This window comes from Lissotriton helveticus, chromosome 1_1, assembly GCF_964261635.1.
Source record: "Lissotriton helveticus chromosome 1_1, aLisHel1.1, whole genome shotgun sequence".
NCBI lineage: Eukaryota > Metazoa > Chordata > Amphibia > Caudata > Salamandridae > Lissotriton > Lissotriton helveticus.
This window is the reverse complement of record NC_136057.1, coordinates 485,796,112-485,811,084: the sequence shown is the minus strand read 5'-3', so window position 1 is coordinate 485,811,084 and position 14,973 is coordinate 485,796,112. Positions and strand designations below refer to the sequence as shown.

At 39.8% G+C, this 14,973-nt stretch overlaps 1 protein-coding gene across 1 annotated transcript in view; it reads right to left on the bottom strand.

The window, feature by feature from the left end:
* Positions 1-431: 431 nt before the first annotated feature.
* The window catches only part of TMEM19 (transmembrane protein 19), a 174,161-nt gene continuing 159,619 nt past the window's right edge, over positions 432-14,973 (bottom strand). Inside the window, exon 7 of the mRNA XM_078673924.1 lies at positions 432-2,775. Within this exon, the coding sequence (XP_078530050.1) occupies positions 2,612-2,775 (164 nt within the window). The 3' untranslated portion in view covers positions 432-2,611. The remainder of the gene's footprint in view (positions 2,776-14,973) is intronic.

Here is a 14,973-nt window from a genome sequence, read left to right as displayed (position 1 = left end):
AGTAAAGTTCTAAATTCATGCCACATATAGTGTAATTCTATTCAGTATTTTTTGCTTCATCTTTCAGCATAATTTCCATGGGAGCTAAAATAGGAACTTATAAACTTTCACCCCCACTTTTAACTTTTTTTGCAGAGGGTGGATCTTCATGAAACTTGCCATACTTAAACATAGCTGACTAAAGTGGTAGATTGTCACATTGCAGGCAAATCTGTCCAAGGGGTCAACAGTTAGAAGCAAATCAAAAAATGATTTTTCAAAAGAGAACAGTTTTTCCCTAAAGAAGTGGTTAAGAGGAACTGCCATAGTATCCAAGAAACTGTTTTTTTTAAGCAGTTTACCGTTTATTGGTATTAATGCAGACACAGTGGTGTAATAGGTGTTGTACTTGTCTGAAGTGAAGGAAAAGAGACACCAGGCTCACCAAAGTCTGCATGTTCTTGGCTTTATTAAGGGCAATAAATGTGTATACTTTGTTTACTCATGAACATGTAGTGCAAACACAACTTATGCCAGCTTATGAGAAGAAAGTTACTGTATCAATACACATATACACAATTGATGCACCACAAAAAAACAGCTTTCTGAATGACATCTTTTTATTATTATTGTTGGGTACTCAAACTGGACCATCTGTAAAAATGGGTGTATGTTGCAATGACCCAACTGAATTTCGTCTCAGTAGAAATCAATGAAGGGTTTAAGTAGGTCATCATTAACTTTAAAATGATGAACAATAAACAAAAAATGATCAATCGTGAAATGAAGATGAAATCAAAATCACAATCAAATTCCTTTAATAATAAAAAAAAGATTTACCAACTGCAGAGTGCATCACTGGCACGGAGCAGCATTAGGTAGGTTTTAAAGGCTTTCCAGTTATTCACAGAAAAACAGTAGGTTCACACACGCACACAATAGTACCAACGTATGTTTCAGATTCCTCAATAGTTCAATTTCAGAGTTTAATTTGGATCTACAAGATTACAGGCAGTAGCCATCTCCTGACAAATCTACAAGCAACACTCTGAAATGAAGCTTGCACAAAATGTACCCAAAACTAGTCAACTGACCGACCTTTTCCTGACTGTACAAAAGACTTCAATAACACGTACACAACTGATAAACCTATTTGTGCTAAGTTAAGACAACATTCAGGCAAAAGATAATAAAAATAATCCAAAAAACGAATTTAGTATAGGCCGTCTATAAGTGTGCACACATGGAGAATGGTCACTCACCCTCACCCTAATAAAAACTACAAGGTTTGCTAAACCGGTTTAGATTTTTCATTTTTCCTAAAGAAGTGGTTAAGAGGAACTGCCCTTGTATCCAAGAAACTATTTTTTGAATCAGTTTACAGTTTATTTGTATTAATATGAAACTTCACATGAGTAATCTGCTTCAGAACACCCACTTCAAATCAGATTAAAGTAGCAATTAAAAGTGTCACTATTCCAAGACAAAACGTATGTGGCCACTAAAGGGCACATGGTTTTGTTTTTTACCCAGAAACAAAATATGGTGAACAAATGAATGGTACCTTGACCAAACAGTTTGACATTCACTTGCTAAAAAGACATTAAGGGCCCAATTGGCTTGCAACCTTCCCACCGCCCAAAAAAACACAAATGCAAATAAAGCATCTGCTAATCTGCATATGTACTGGGTTCTAAAAACAGATGGAGCCCCATTCACTCCTATGATATGCAACAGGTTTCTCATGCTGAAAATCATGGGAGTAAACAGTGGAAAGTTTCACACCAGTTATAATCTCGTAGTGTATGCAAAAAGGACTTTGCATCCAAAATAGGATTTGCGGCCTATCAGGATTTAGCCCTAAGTGTGTTAAACAGGATTTATGATGTGGTATAGGACATACTTGCTGTGAGCGCTACAATAAAAAGTCTTCCCAGTTCTTTGGCATACACTTTTTTTAAAACTGTCGCTACTTGGCTGACAACGAATCTGGCATTGATTGCATCGGAACCACAATATTTCAAGCTATTGTCCAATTTCGAATAGTCATTTTGCAAAAAAAAAAAATAAAGATTTTTTGTTGAAAGTCAAGCAATTCATATGCTTTCTCCCCTGCATTAACGTACAAGGTTTAATACAAAATGTCTATTAGGCGCTAATTTGAAATGTGCTATTCCTTTTCAGGCACAACTGCTAGTGGAAATAACAGTTGTCAAAATATATACATCAGTCACGGCCATACAGTTTAATTTCGTTGCAATAACCATTTGATACAACCCTGATGCAGCTATTAAGTGGTGCCACCACAGCCATTTTAATAGTATAAAATATCCACTGTGAAGGTAAACACTGCTTCATGAGAGTTTAGATAAATGCAATAAAAAACAGAAATCTAACAATTTAAAACAATCTAACACAAATTGAAACCGTAAATTAAATTGAGGACCCTGATATGTGGACTTTGCAGGAGGTAAAGTATTAAAATATCTCTACTATCAAACACAGATTAAAAGTATGCGTTACAATGATATGTTGAAGAGCATGTATCTATGCATAGTGCAATATTAACTTTCAGATTCATTTAGTTAAATTGACCCTGTTGGGATGTGAAATGTGCATTTATGAAAAGGGTTCAGGCTCTTGGCCAGAAACCCCAGGCAATTCCAGGAAATATCAGAGCCACAAGAATAGATGAAAACAGATTCACAGCATTGTTATCCAAAATAGGTTTCCCAGATATGAATCTTGCTCCATTTACCGGGTAGTTTACAACTTTACCAGTTTCTTCGTCAAAACCTGCGGATATAAAATATAGGATTAGGCAGGTGGTTTCTTCAATTACAATTTCCATCTTTCATACAGCACCAGTCACTCTTTGTTTGACTAAAAGTTTCCAAGATAAAATTTGCATTATGAAACAAAAGAAATGATTGTACACAAGAATTTCGATTCAGAATCCTCCATAAGACGTTACAAAATGGAATGTCCACCCTCCACTTTTTTTAAAGAGAATTTAGGACTTTCAGATGTTGGTGTTCTAACAAAAAATGGTAAAAGAAATGCACTAACGACATGAAGGAATGGAAGACCATCTTCTAATCACTTGACATTTTCACAGCACTGCTAGCCTTCCACAAGCATAAGTCAGCTTTTCACAATGCAAGACTGAAGATAAAATGCATGTAGCAAAATGTCATGCAATTTGAAAGGCCTAAATAAGAAAGATGATGTACTGAATTCATAATGGAATCTCTAGTCTAAATCAGGAAAATCTCTTTCTGGATGATTTCCTTTATGGATTCACCAGATGTTTGTGGAACAATGCACTGCTATGTTTGTTAAGAGCATTCTTCTGGAATCAGTAAATGCCATCGGGAATGTATGTACCCTGGCCTAAAGATTATGCTTAAATAAGAAGGAAGGATATGATTTTTTTGGTCCTTTTATAAAGTCTTGGTTGTTTTAGACACAGAAGTTAAACTGTCAAGTGTGCAGCAGGACTGCAGAGAAAGGAACTTTTTTTAAATAAATCATTTCTTTAAAGAATAAGTAAAAGCAGCAACTAATAATATGTGGTAAGAACTTGACAGGACAACATCACTAACAAATCTAAACTAACGTTATTTGAAATAAAATAGTGTTGAATGAAGAGATTAAAGACCACGCTTTTGTGAAAAATCAAAAGTTAGATAAAAATACCTATATTATACAATAGCGGTCGCCACTGTGTAGTTATAGTTACAACCTAGTTACCATAGGAAGAACATTTTGTGGTTGGCAAATAATTTTAGCGCTGTCTAATGAAACATTCCCCCAAAAAAGTAAAAAATTATAAATTTGCCATGCAATTTCAACTGGGATTTTTTAACAGCGCTGCAGCCCAAGCAGCTGAACAACAACAAATTTGGCAGAAATCCAGATCTTGGTCCAGAAAGTATGTTGTTTGTGAATTGGTGTAAATCAGTTCAGTAGTTTTTGAGTAATCAGGGTTCATAATTTATGAATATATGGATAATTGGGTTTGCGAGTCCCGCAAGCATGAGACTTTAAATAGAGGAATCAGATTGGCCAAGAGGGTCTCTTTTTCTGTCAGCCGTCTTGCTCCAGTGAGTCCCATTGGAGTTCGTACACTGTGTGGCTGCCACAACATGAGGAGAAATGTTGCATGTGGCATTTCAGGACACGGGGACTGAATTATTGTTTTTAAAAGACAGTCACATAAGGCATAAGAGAGCAGGGTAGGTGTACCTTGACCAACTGGACTTTGGGGACAAGGCCCCACGGCTAAAAACAAACTTTTGGAGGGTTTCAGGGATCTGACACATTCGAGTGAGCCAGCGTGATCACCTGGTCTTGAGAGACTCCCACAGGGCCATGGTGTCACCTAACAGTCCAGTGGGATCCAAAGCTATTTAAAATAAAATAAAAAAAGGAGGGGTCATGTTTGAGGTAGGTTGGCAGAGCACAGGTGATGTCTGCGGCTAACCCAAGCCACACACAGCCAAAGGCTGTGCATGTCAGGGGTGGTGGGCCACGGGAGATCGCCTTTACAACCAAACTATTACAACGCATGCCATTACATCGCATGTCGTTGCAACACAAAAGGTGTGCAGCAGTGGGTAGAAAGTGTTGGATTTAATTCCAACACCTTCCCTACTGTTGCACAAACTGGAGTTGGAATAGAAAATTAATCTATTCCAACTCCCTGCGCCGACCACCCCGAAAGTCGGAGTAAAAGTTTGGATTGAAACAGCATGCAAGGTAATTGCATGCATTGTAACTTTACGTATTCGGTGGCCACGCGTGAGGGCTGGGTGCATAAATAAAGGCCAGACCTGGTGGCAACCCTACACCGCACACAGTCAAAGGAATTGCTCGAAGGGGGTTGGTTGTGCATAGAGGGTGTTGGCTGCGCAAAGGCGGTTGGCTGCCTACAAAGGGTTGAGCAACAACAAACATGCCAATCTTGAATCTGCGGTATACCTCAATAGGGGGTAGATGTGATTTGTCAAAGTTAAAGGCATTTTGGAAATATACACTTCAAAAGGGATGCATCGACACACCCATAGCTGGGAAGGAGCGAATATATGAATGGCTTTTTTAATACAGAAGTGGGCAAGAGGTCATTGAAGTAGTATGCTGGGCAAAGTTGTTTTTATTAAAGTATTTAATTCTTCCGGATTTAATGGACAAACAAGATACATCTTTTGTCTGATTTGGGAAGTAATGTTACATTTGAGATTTCAGAAGTTTTTTTTCATGTTGAATTATTTTTAGTGAAGAATCTTAGGAATTCGTTGCTTGTATCTTCTGACAGACTCGAGTGAAGGTATGGATTCCAATATATTATTTTTAATTATTTTGAGGAATATCTTCGAAGAATTTTGTGCATCGGCAAATAGCTTATGTATTATTCTCCTTTTCGTTTAGATTTGGAATAGGATTCTTTGTCCTTGTTCAGGTGTTTCACAGGACCTTTTACTGTCCCTCTGAGTGAGGCTAACTCTTCAGTGAACAATGGTTTTTGTAGGAGGTTTCTAGGCGTTTCCCATCTATTGCAGGAAGTGGTAAGGAGACAGACTAATGCTGTCTCTTCCCAAGTCAAAAAGTTGTTTAAAAAACGATTTTCACTTTCTGTGTTTACTGTCTATGCCTGTGGTTGTTACAGTTAAAAATTGTAATTTTAGCCTGCCTGTAATTGCATATTTTATCAACTGTGTTGTGTTTTAAATGTGTGGTTTTCCCTGCCCATGATTACCTTCATTTAGTGTGTTGAATTGTGGGATTTGCAGTCCAACCTCTGTAGTTTGTCCCACTCATTCCTAGGTGACAAATCTGTTTTCCCTCCAAATTTCTCCATTGCTCTGTGCTTAGGCCTGTGTGCTCAAACAGTGCACCCCCAGCCTGCATTTTGTGTTCACAAGCCAGTGAGGCCAGCCCCCCGTCTCCCCCCCCCCCCCCAGCAACAGGGATTTTCTACATCATAGGGTGCTTCTGTGAGCTGTTGAAACTGTATTTACTGGGGCCTGTGCACTTCGTTTTTTGGCCAGCAGGGGGAGTAAAGCTTTATTCAAACAGTATTGTTAGATTTCGAGTTAGTGAAGCCTTTACCTGCTGAAGTCCAAAGTTGTGGATTGAGCCTGTCTGTCTCCTAGGAGATTCTGAACAGGAGCAAGCAGTTTCCAACTCCCTGGCCAGCAAACCTTGTCTGAGGTTGCTGGGACCTTATATGGTGTGCTAGTGGTTGGCACATGTGTACACTGATTGGTGGTTGTACCTGGTGTTTCTATTGGGTTAGGGCTAATGTCCTCATTGGTTGGGTATTTGAGGGTTCTGATTGGTTTCTCAGTCTGTGAATCAATCATTGCAGGGTTGGGGCTAGGGTTAGGATTTCTATTGGAAGTAGGGACTAGGGCTTCCTATGTTATTTGTTGTTGGGAGTAGGGTGGGACTTGGGCTAGGGTTACAGCTTTAATTGGAAGTAGTGATTAGGGCTTCTGGTGTGATTGGTTGTTGGACCAGTTGTGGGACTAAGAGTAGGGTTAGGCTTTCTATTGGAAGTAGGGACTAGGGCTACCTGTACCATTGGCTGCTTTGACTTGGGTTGGGACTAGTGGTAGGGCTAAGTCCTTTATTGGACGTAGAGATCAGGGTTTTTGAACTGATTGGGTGCTTGGACTAGGATTGAGATTGGCTGCAAGGTCCTGGTCTCCTATTGGTTCTAGATGCTAGGGCTAGTGTTGTGATTGGATAGTGTTAGTGCTAGGGTTCCCATTGGCTGAAAGGGTCACCTGATTACTAGGGCTACAAAAAAGGCCAGGCTTAGGGCGTCTCAGCCCGGGCGTCGAGGCTAAAGGCGGAGAGGACAAGGGTAGTTGCCTGTTTGGGCCTTTTAAGGGCGGAGAGGACAAGGGTAGTTGCCTGTTTGGGCCTTTTAAGGGTGGAGAGGACAAGGGTAGTTGCCTGTTTGGGCCTGTTTGAGACTGGTCGGGACTAGGGCCAGAAATGCTGCCCTCTGACTCCTTCCCTCCAAAACTCCTTTTTACTCATCCAAAAGCCTCTTCCTACTGCTAAGACTTTATAAAAAAAATCCTTCACTCTTTTATCCCTCCATTATCCTTTTTCAATAAAAATTAACAGACTAACATGTTTCACTTCTCAAATTCCATATTCCATATTCAACTATACTAATATACTGCCCAAATAACTGAATAACATATCTACTACTCAAATTACTTCATATTTATACTATACTAATTTTCAACACTAATCCTTTATGGGTTCCGGAGTGGCGTGCTACTCGCCAGAAAAGTGCTTCAACGCCCATCAGGGGTAACAAGTGCTATATGAATGCAAATCTTTCTTCCCCTTTTATCTATCCGCTATCCTTCTCACTCAAAGTAACAGACTAATATCCACCACTGAAATTACCTCATATTTCACCATATTAATTCACCATATTAATTCACCACTAATCCTCTATAGGCTCCCTGAATAGCATGCGTCAACAAGCGAGCGATAAATAAATACAAACCTTTGTCCTATTCTATCCTTCTGCTATCATTCCAAATCCAAATAACTGATTAACCTATCCACCACTTAAAATGTACTTGCATGTTTCACTATACTAATTCAACACTTATCCTCTGTGGGTCCCGGAGTAGCGTGCTACCTGCCGAAAAAGCTCTTCGACGCCTCGTCAGGGGTAGTAAGCGCTATATAAATGCAATTACAATACAATACCTTATCAATGAACTATGTTTGTACCATTTTTGCTTTGGTAATTCCAGTTTGAAAAGTGAGGATTCCTAGTTGAAGAACGAAAACGTTTTTAAATCAATCTTCAGTGATGCTTCAGTATTTAATGATTAACATTTCCTTTTTGTACATAGAGGGCCAATTGTTCTTCAGTGTGATCTAGAAATCTTTAATAGAATGATCTAAGTAACGTATATGGGGTTATGTAGGTCATGCCACCTGAGGCTGGTAATTATAAGTCCAATATTCCTGTTTTGTTAGTTGGGCTAGTGATTAGTTGATGCCCCAATCAGTGTTGAAAGAGCAACAGCAAGTATACAGACCAACTATATAGTAAATATGTGCCGATTTATACCTATATATACACACACATACACTTGTAATAGGCAATTACATAGGACACGTATATAGATGCAGAGATAGCAAGGTGAAACATTACAAGCTATTAAATGTAGGTGCTACCTCCATTTTACCATATGAACACTGTGGTTTCAATAAGATTAGGAGACATACACAAGAGCTTTCACTAGACTACTCAGCATAGAGATCTCATGAATGTTGCCGGATTGTGTCATGAAAATAATAAGACGTTTTAGGCCCAGAAGAAAGAACAGTGGCAACAGAAGGCATCCCTGTAGTGTACCTCTCTTTCTATTGAACGAATCTGACAGGAAACCTCCACAATTGTCTGTGGCCGATTTGCCCATTTAATGTCATCAATGAAACCATTCTTTAGTCCAGCCCTACTATGTTCTGAATAAATATTCCAATTCAACCCTGTAAAATGCCTTATCATCATCTAGGGTTGGTACAAAGAAAAGTTCCTGGTTACCATAGCTTTGACAAGGAAAAGTGTGGAGCATATGACTTCAGGGCATCTTGCCGAAATCCAACATCTGATGGGTGAAATAACACTGTAATAACTCTCCTTAATCTAGCTGCCAACACCTTAGAAAGTATATTCATGGTGGAGTCAAGCAAAAATATCAATCTTTAACTGGCACGGGCTAATAGGGCTTTCCTGGATTTTAATCAAAGAGATGACAGCCCTATTGAACTCATCCCATAAGGATCTAGTTTGCTCCCCTTCCTTAAATACTTTACACAGAAGGTGTGTTCTAACAGCTAGGTTAGTCTCCAAATTATACAGGCACACCAGCATCACCCAGGGCCTTGGAAGCCAGCAGGAATGTATTCACATCACTGATCTCCGCTTCATTTAGGTCACTTGTTCGTTCTGTCAAGGGCTTTTCTCACTTCTGTCAATCATGATGGAAGCTGTAGGTCTGCAAAGATATTGTTTCTCCTGGTCCTGAAGGAGGTCAGAAGACATGGCTCGCAGCGATGTGGTGGAATTGATACCCCAAACCAACTCATGTCAAATCCATCTCAGGAGACGGTAGGCCGATGGCCTATGCAAAGTTTCAGCATTGTGTGGTGTGAGGCTTTGCTGGTCAGGAGAATGCACTATGCAACTTTGGAGAACATTTCTCAACATACAATTAACTGAGTTTGGAGCAAGTTGCAGCCATTGAGGATATCAAGTTAGAATGTCCTCCCTGTTTCCCTTTGCTTACAATCATTATACAATCATGATCCTATCTTGCTGCAACTAAGACCTAGATACATAGATCTAAACATTCTTTTGCAAAGAACATTTGCTGACTTTGGAGCTTGTCTGGAGGACATTTGGGAATAATGAGTTGAGTAGTGTTGTAAAACAAACTTTGAACTTTTCTGAACATATAGTAGAATTTTCCTAATGACCGTAAAGATTGTTGCATTGCACTTGAGGTTATCCTTTAACAGCACAGAAGGAACTCTTCAGACAGACTATGTTACACATGCTATGCATATATGATTATGTGTAAGGCATTCAGATTTCTAGTAATGCATGTGAGTTGCTTAGAGAAGAATCACAGAATATCACCGTTTGCCAATTACCTTGCAGAGGAACAATGGTCAGGCAGAAACGGTCACTTATCTTCTGCAGAGAGTACATTGTGACAAAGCTTAAGGTTGGTATCTTACAAACAGGGGTGTTGATGAACGTTTATTTAAGATAGTCATCTTTTAGGTTTAATCTCAGGAGTAACATTTCACACCCAAGTACAAAGAGTGGGATACACAGATATATCATTGAGGTGTATACATTTTCTGTTACAGTGTGATGCAGAACCTTCATGGCAGATTACTAAGATATCACAAACACCATTTAAATACCCACTAGCCCTGCAGACAACAGTTTGCAATAGACGAAATGAGTCCAGGGTGGAATACAGTGTCTGTTTTATCTCTGAACCCAATTCCTTTTCCACTTTCTACCACTGGGCCTCATATTCTTGAGTTTATTGTTAATGGTGTGAGAAGTAAGAGTGCTTTGCTCCCATTTGATACAGAATACAAAATGTAGTAATTTCTTACATTTCTCCTGCTAGGATGCCCAAACATGTGCTGGATAGTTTTGTGCATATCCCAAATGATTCAATGCAAGGTTAGGCTCTTGAATAGAATTATCTGCAATCAAAGTACTGACACAAAAGAGGAAGTACACATGCAGCATGCATTCCGCTCTGGGTAGGAGGAAAGAACGAATTTGCAGAGAAGCTTATAGGCATCTCAGAATCTATATAACACTTATAAAGGGAAATAGTAGTGTACAATTATATTTGGTGACAGTAGAATGTTTTACACTGTGGGCATTGTTGGTTCAAGTAGGGACATATATCATAGAAGATCGGCATACAGTAGTGCCATGTAAATTCTGTTTGTTGACCTGGAGACCTTCAGGTATCCTGTGTGGGGTCCTGTGTGGCAGAGATAGCCATCAATGTTTCTGCAAGCATGAGTAAAAAGTGTTCCAAGGCATCGGTGTCCACTTTTGAGTGACTGCCCATTGACACCCCTACTATTGCCTGTTCCAGGAGTCTGGCAGTGGGTGAAGTCCCAGAAATGTGCGTCTTATAAGTAATAGGTGGAGATAGGACTCTTTTTTAAAATTATTTTATTTTACTCATTTCAATAATACAATACAGACAAAATACAAAAAGGAAAAAGAAATGCTCGCATTGTAACGTAATAATGAAAAAAATCAAGAACTTAATTAGCGCAATTTTCCTTCCCGGCAGGAATGCAAAGAATCCTCGACCACAACGACAATTCACATATAATAATAAAATCATACAATACTTGACTTTCCAATACAAGCAATTCGCCAAGGAACAACAAGAACTTTTCTCCAAGATCAGTGTTACATCACTGGTATCACACTCTTTCGTAGCTACATTCAAGCACCATGGGGGGATTTTTACGTCTGGCGCGGCAGTGGACTCCCCTCCGCAGGAGGAGGTGTTACTAAGTGTGCCATCGTTCGAGACTCAATGTAAGTGGCATATAGGCTCCAAAAGTTCTTCGGACGGTTTCTGGGCGGGAGGAGCTCACTATATATTTCTGTTTGCGTATTACAATACAGCATATCTCTGGACCATTGTTTCAATGTGGGAGGGGTGCCTCGCTTAGCAACCAACAGCGCCATATCTACCAAACGCTCAATGGGTTTCTGTATTGTTTTGGAGTAGCCTAAGAGAGCCAATAGGGGATCAGGACTCAGGTCTACCAGTGTTATTGTGTAAAGTTCTGCAAATATATGTATCCAGTAGTTCGCTATGGGTGGACAGAGCCATGCGAGGTGTAAGAAATTGGCCTCAAGGCTCCACAGAGCTCACAGGTAGGTGCATCACACAGCCCATATCTGTGTAGGCGAACCGGCGTATTATAGACGCGGTTCAAAATTTGAAACTGTATAAGCCCATGTCGGCCATTGAGCGAGATACGTTTGGTTGCCTCGCAGCAGTATCGCCACATATCATCTATAATCAATTCCAGATCCGTCTGCCATTCTAGCTTGGCCTAGTTATGTCGATCCCTATACAATTCCAGTGTTTGTGAGTATATTCCTGCTACCAGGCGTTTAGGGGATTGAGCTCGAAGCAATGTGGTGAATGAGTGTACCTCCCGGGGCTCCAGCATGTCGTCTCCTAACATACCTCTTAATGCACCCCGGGCTCTGAAGTAATGAAATGTAGCCAGTGGCAAGGGTCGTGGATTCCTCTCCAGGTGGTCTGTCCAGTTTCTACCTCTACTGTCATTAAAGAAGTCTCTTATCGTGTCCAATCCCAAATTACTAAGTACTGTAAGCATATCTGGAGATATTAGAGTTGGCAACCATCTGCACCAGGCTATTGGAGTAGTAGGTGAGTACAGCATAGTAACCGTTTGTCTATTTAGAAGGTTATGCCAGACATGAATCGTGGAATTGATCGAATCTAGTGTGGTAGTGTACCTACTTGGTGGATGAAACAGAGCAGTCACCAAATGGGCTGGGGCGTGTGTAATGCGCTCTATATGCAAATGTTGTGAGGGGGTCTGCTGGTGCAGCCAAAAATATGCATGTGCTGCCTGGTAGTAAAGGTCAAAGTCCGGTGCACCCAGCCCACCCATCGAATAGGGCAGAACCTGAAGGCTCCAGCTCATCCGGGGTTTGTTTATTGGCCCAGGCCAACTTAATGAGCAACGAGCGAAGATGTTTGAAAAATTTAACTGGCAAGACTATAGGTATATTGAGAAAAAGGAAAAGAAAGCGTGGAAGAACAACCATTTTCATCAATGAGATCCTGCCCAGAAGGGAGAGGGGGAGGCGAATCCAACGAGCAATGTCGTCCTCCAATTTTGTGATGGCACGACTATAATTTTCCCGGGACACTAGGTCTGTATGTATTTGGATCCAGAGATAGCGCACCGGGTCAGTGAACCATTGCAGTGGGAAGTGAAAGTCTTCAGGGGCTGTTGCCTGAGTGCGGGGGAATATCACTGATTTGGTGGAGATAAGACTCTTATAACCCTCACAGGAGAAGGGGCCATCTATTTGGTCAGCTGTATGATCTATATTCCCCGTTTGTGGCAAAACGCATGTGTTTTTACAGAGCTGGATGCCTCTTTCCTGTGTGGATTATGCATTTGCGCTCAGTGTGTTCTCTGAAGTTCTAATAGATGTGAGAACTTGGTTTGTAACGATTCCTGAAGGAAGCAAGAAACAGAATACTATGCTCTTCGGCCACTTCTGGAACCTCCAAAATACGTATATTGCCATTCCAACTGCAGTCTTGGAGTTCACAGACTTTCCTATGAAAGGACATCTCTACCCCAGTCAGATCTAATGTAAAAACTTTCCTCATTTGCAGTCACCAGGAATTCTGTTGCCTACGGTCTTCGCTGAAATGCCGCCATGGCAGAATGCATGTGTTAGAGTTAATTGTTGATTTCTGTAGTAGAGTGTTTCACTCTGCTGATGGATGATTTAATGCTTTGGAGAGATGGAAACCTGATATTTGCAATGCTTTATATGTACAGCACGAATGATGGCATTTCCTCCTTCTGTACCATGGGTAACATGTGGAATACCTGGATGTAACATGGTATACTTCTTGTAAGCCCAGTATTCTCAAACTTGAAAGCTTTCAACTTTACGAATGTCAACATCACAAATTAGAAGCTGAAAAAAACCTGAACTATTTAGGATATAGGCACAGCCTATTAAATGTAATCCTGTAACTTAAAAGCAATGCAGATCCATTGTTATCATAAATAGAAGTGAGATGTCCACTCTGATACTGTATCTACTTTACTGATCTATGAAAATCTTTCAAGTTATAATAGTTATAATTTACACTAAACCAATAAGCTAGTATAGACAGAGCATGTGAACCAAAGCACGATTTCAAAATTGATAAAAACATTTAGTAATTGAATGACATAAATGAATGGACATGCAACCCCAGTCCCCCGAATGATAAAAGACAAAGGATCAGATCTTGAATATGAGTATTAGTGGAAGGCACTGTAACCCTCTCAAAGTTAGAAATTTTGTTTAATGACCTCTCTAGCTACAACATTCCTGATAAATACAGTAAGCTGAGAATCAAACGTGAAATAACAGTGGCTAAAACGTTTGCCTTTCCAGCAGGTAAAACAGCTCGATTATGCACATTAAATCTGTATTTAAGGTTCTGAGTTTTTAAAAGAGAAATGGAATCTTCAAGGCAATACAGACTAATTTCATATAATATGTACAAAAATCAGTCCCAGTAATCATAGTGGATCCAATGTATCAGGGTGTAACTAATGTACCAACATAAATTACTTATATCTTTAAATCTACAGTAAGGTACCCTCTTTTGCTGCTTTCCTTCCAGTGGTCTACATTAGTATCTTATTTTAACCAGGCTTAATGGTTCATATACGGACTATTCAATTAATAAATGGGCGACGTTTGTGGCCATTGATGGAGCATGGGAAATACAAAAAATGCTGTACTCCCTTCAAAGTTAATTCCCTTATAACTGTAATATTATTAACTGTGTGATGCATGTATATTAATCAACAAATGCACCTTTTATTTAGACATTACACATGGGAAACTAACTGCTATATTGCAAAAATGTAATTAATTAATAAAATGTGAATCAAACTAATATAGGTATGTGATTACGTAGAAAAGAAGAGTAAAGTACATGTATTTTTGTCTGTAGTAGAATTGTATTGTGGCAAAGAATGCAGATGGTAAGTATAATCGGTTTGAATGTTGCTATCGCTAGGTAATACCTAACATGGGTAATTAGAATGGTGGGCGGTAAACAGAAGGGCTTATATTCTATATCTAATTTCTGTTATGTTTGCTTTCGTACTAGCTCAGATTCGACCCTGCTAGGCCTTGTTTAAAAAATGGCTGATGTGAAATGCGACGGCGCAAAAGAAAATAAAGATGCCCTCTGCACATGCTCAGAATGGATGTTCAGTCACAAGTGTATGGGCTATGCCCGGAGTGCGAGATGTCAAAGCCAGCTTGACCTGTCACAGGAGTTGTGCCAAGAAAGACTATTCCAAAAGCATGGGAACAGAGGAGAGAACTGTGTTCCAGAGGATGGACAGAGACTTGACCATGAAAGAATTTTAAAACCGTGTGAATGAAAAATGTGTGAAGTCATGTGAAAGTTCATAATGATTCAGGGATTTGTGAACTGGTTTGAGTTAGGAGGACAATGAGGTGATCGTCACCACCGCTCCAATGGACCAATCAAAATTGAATGTGTCCCCTAAAAGTTTCAATTTGGGTATAGAAAATTAGTGAAAGGGTATAAAAGAGCTTGTACTTATGACGAGGAGGTTCCTCTTCTTCAT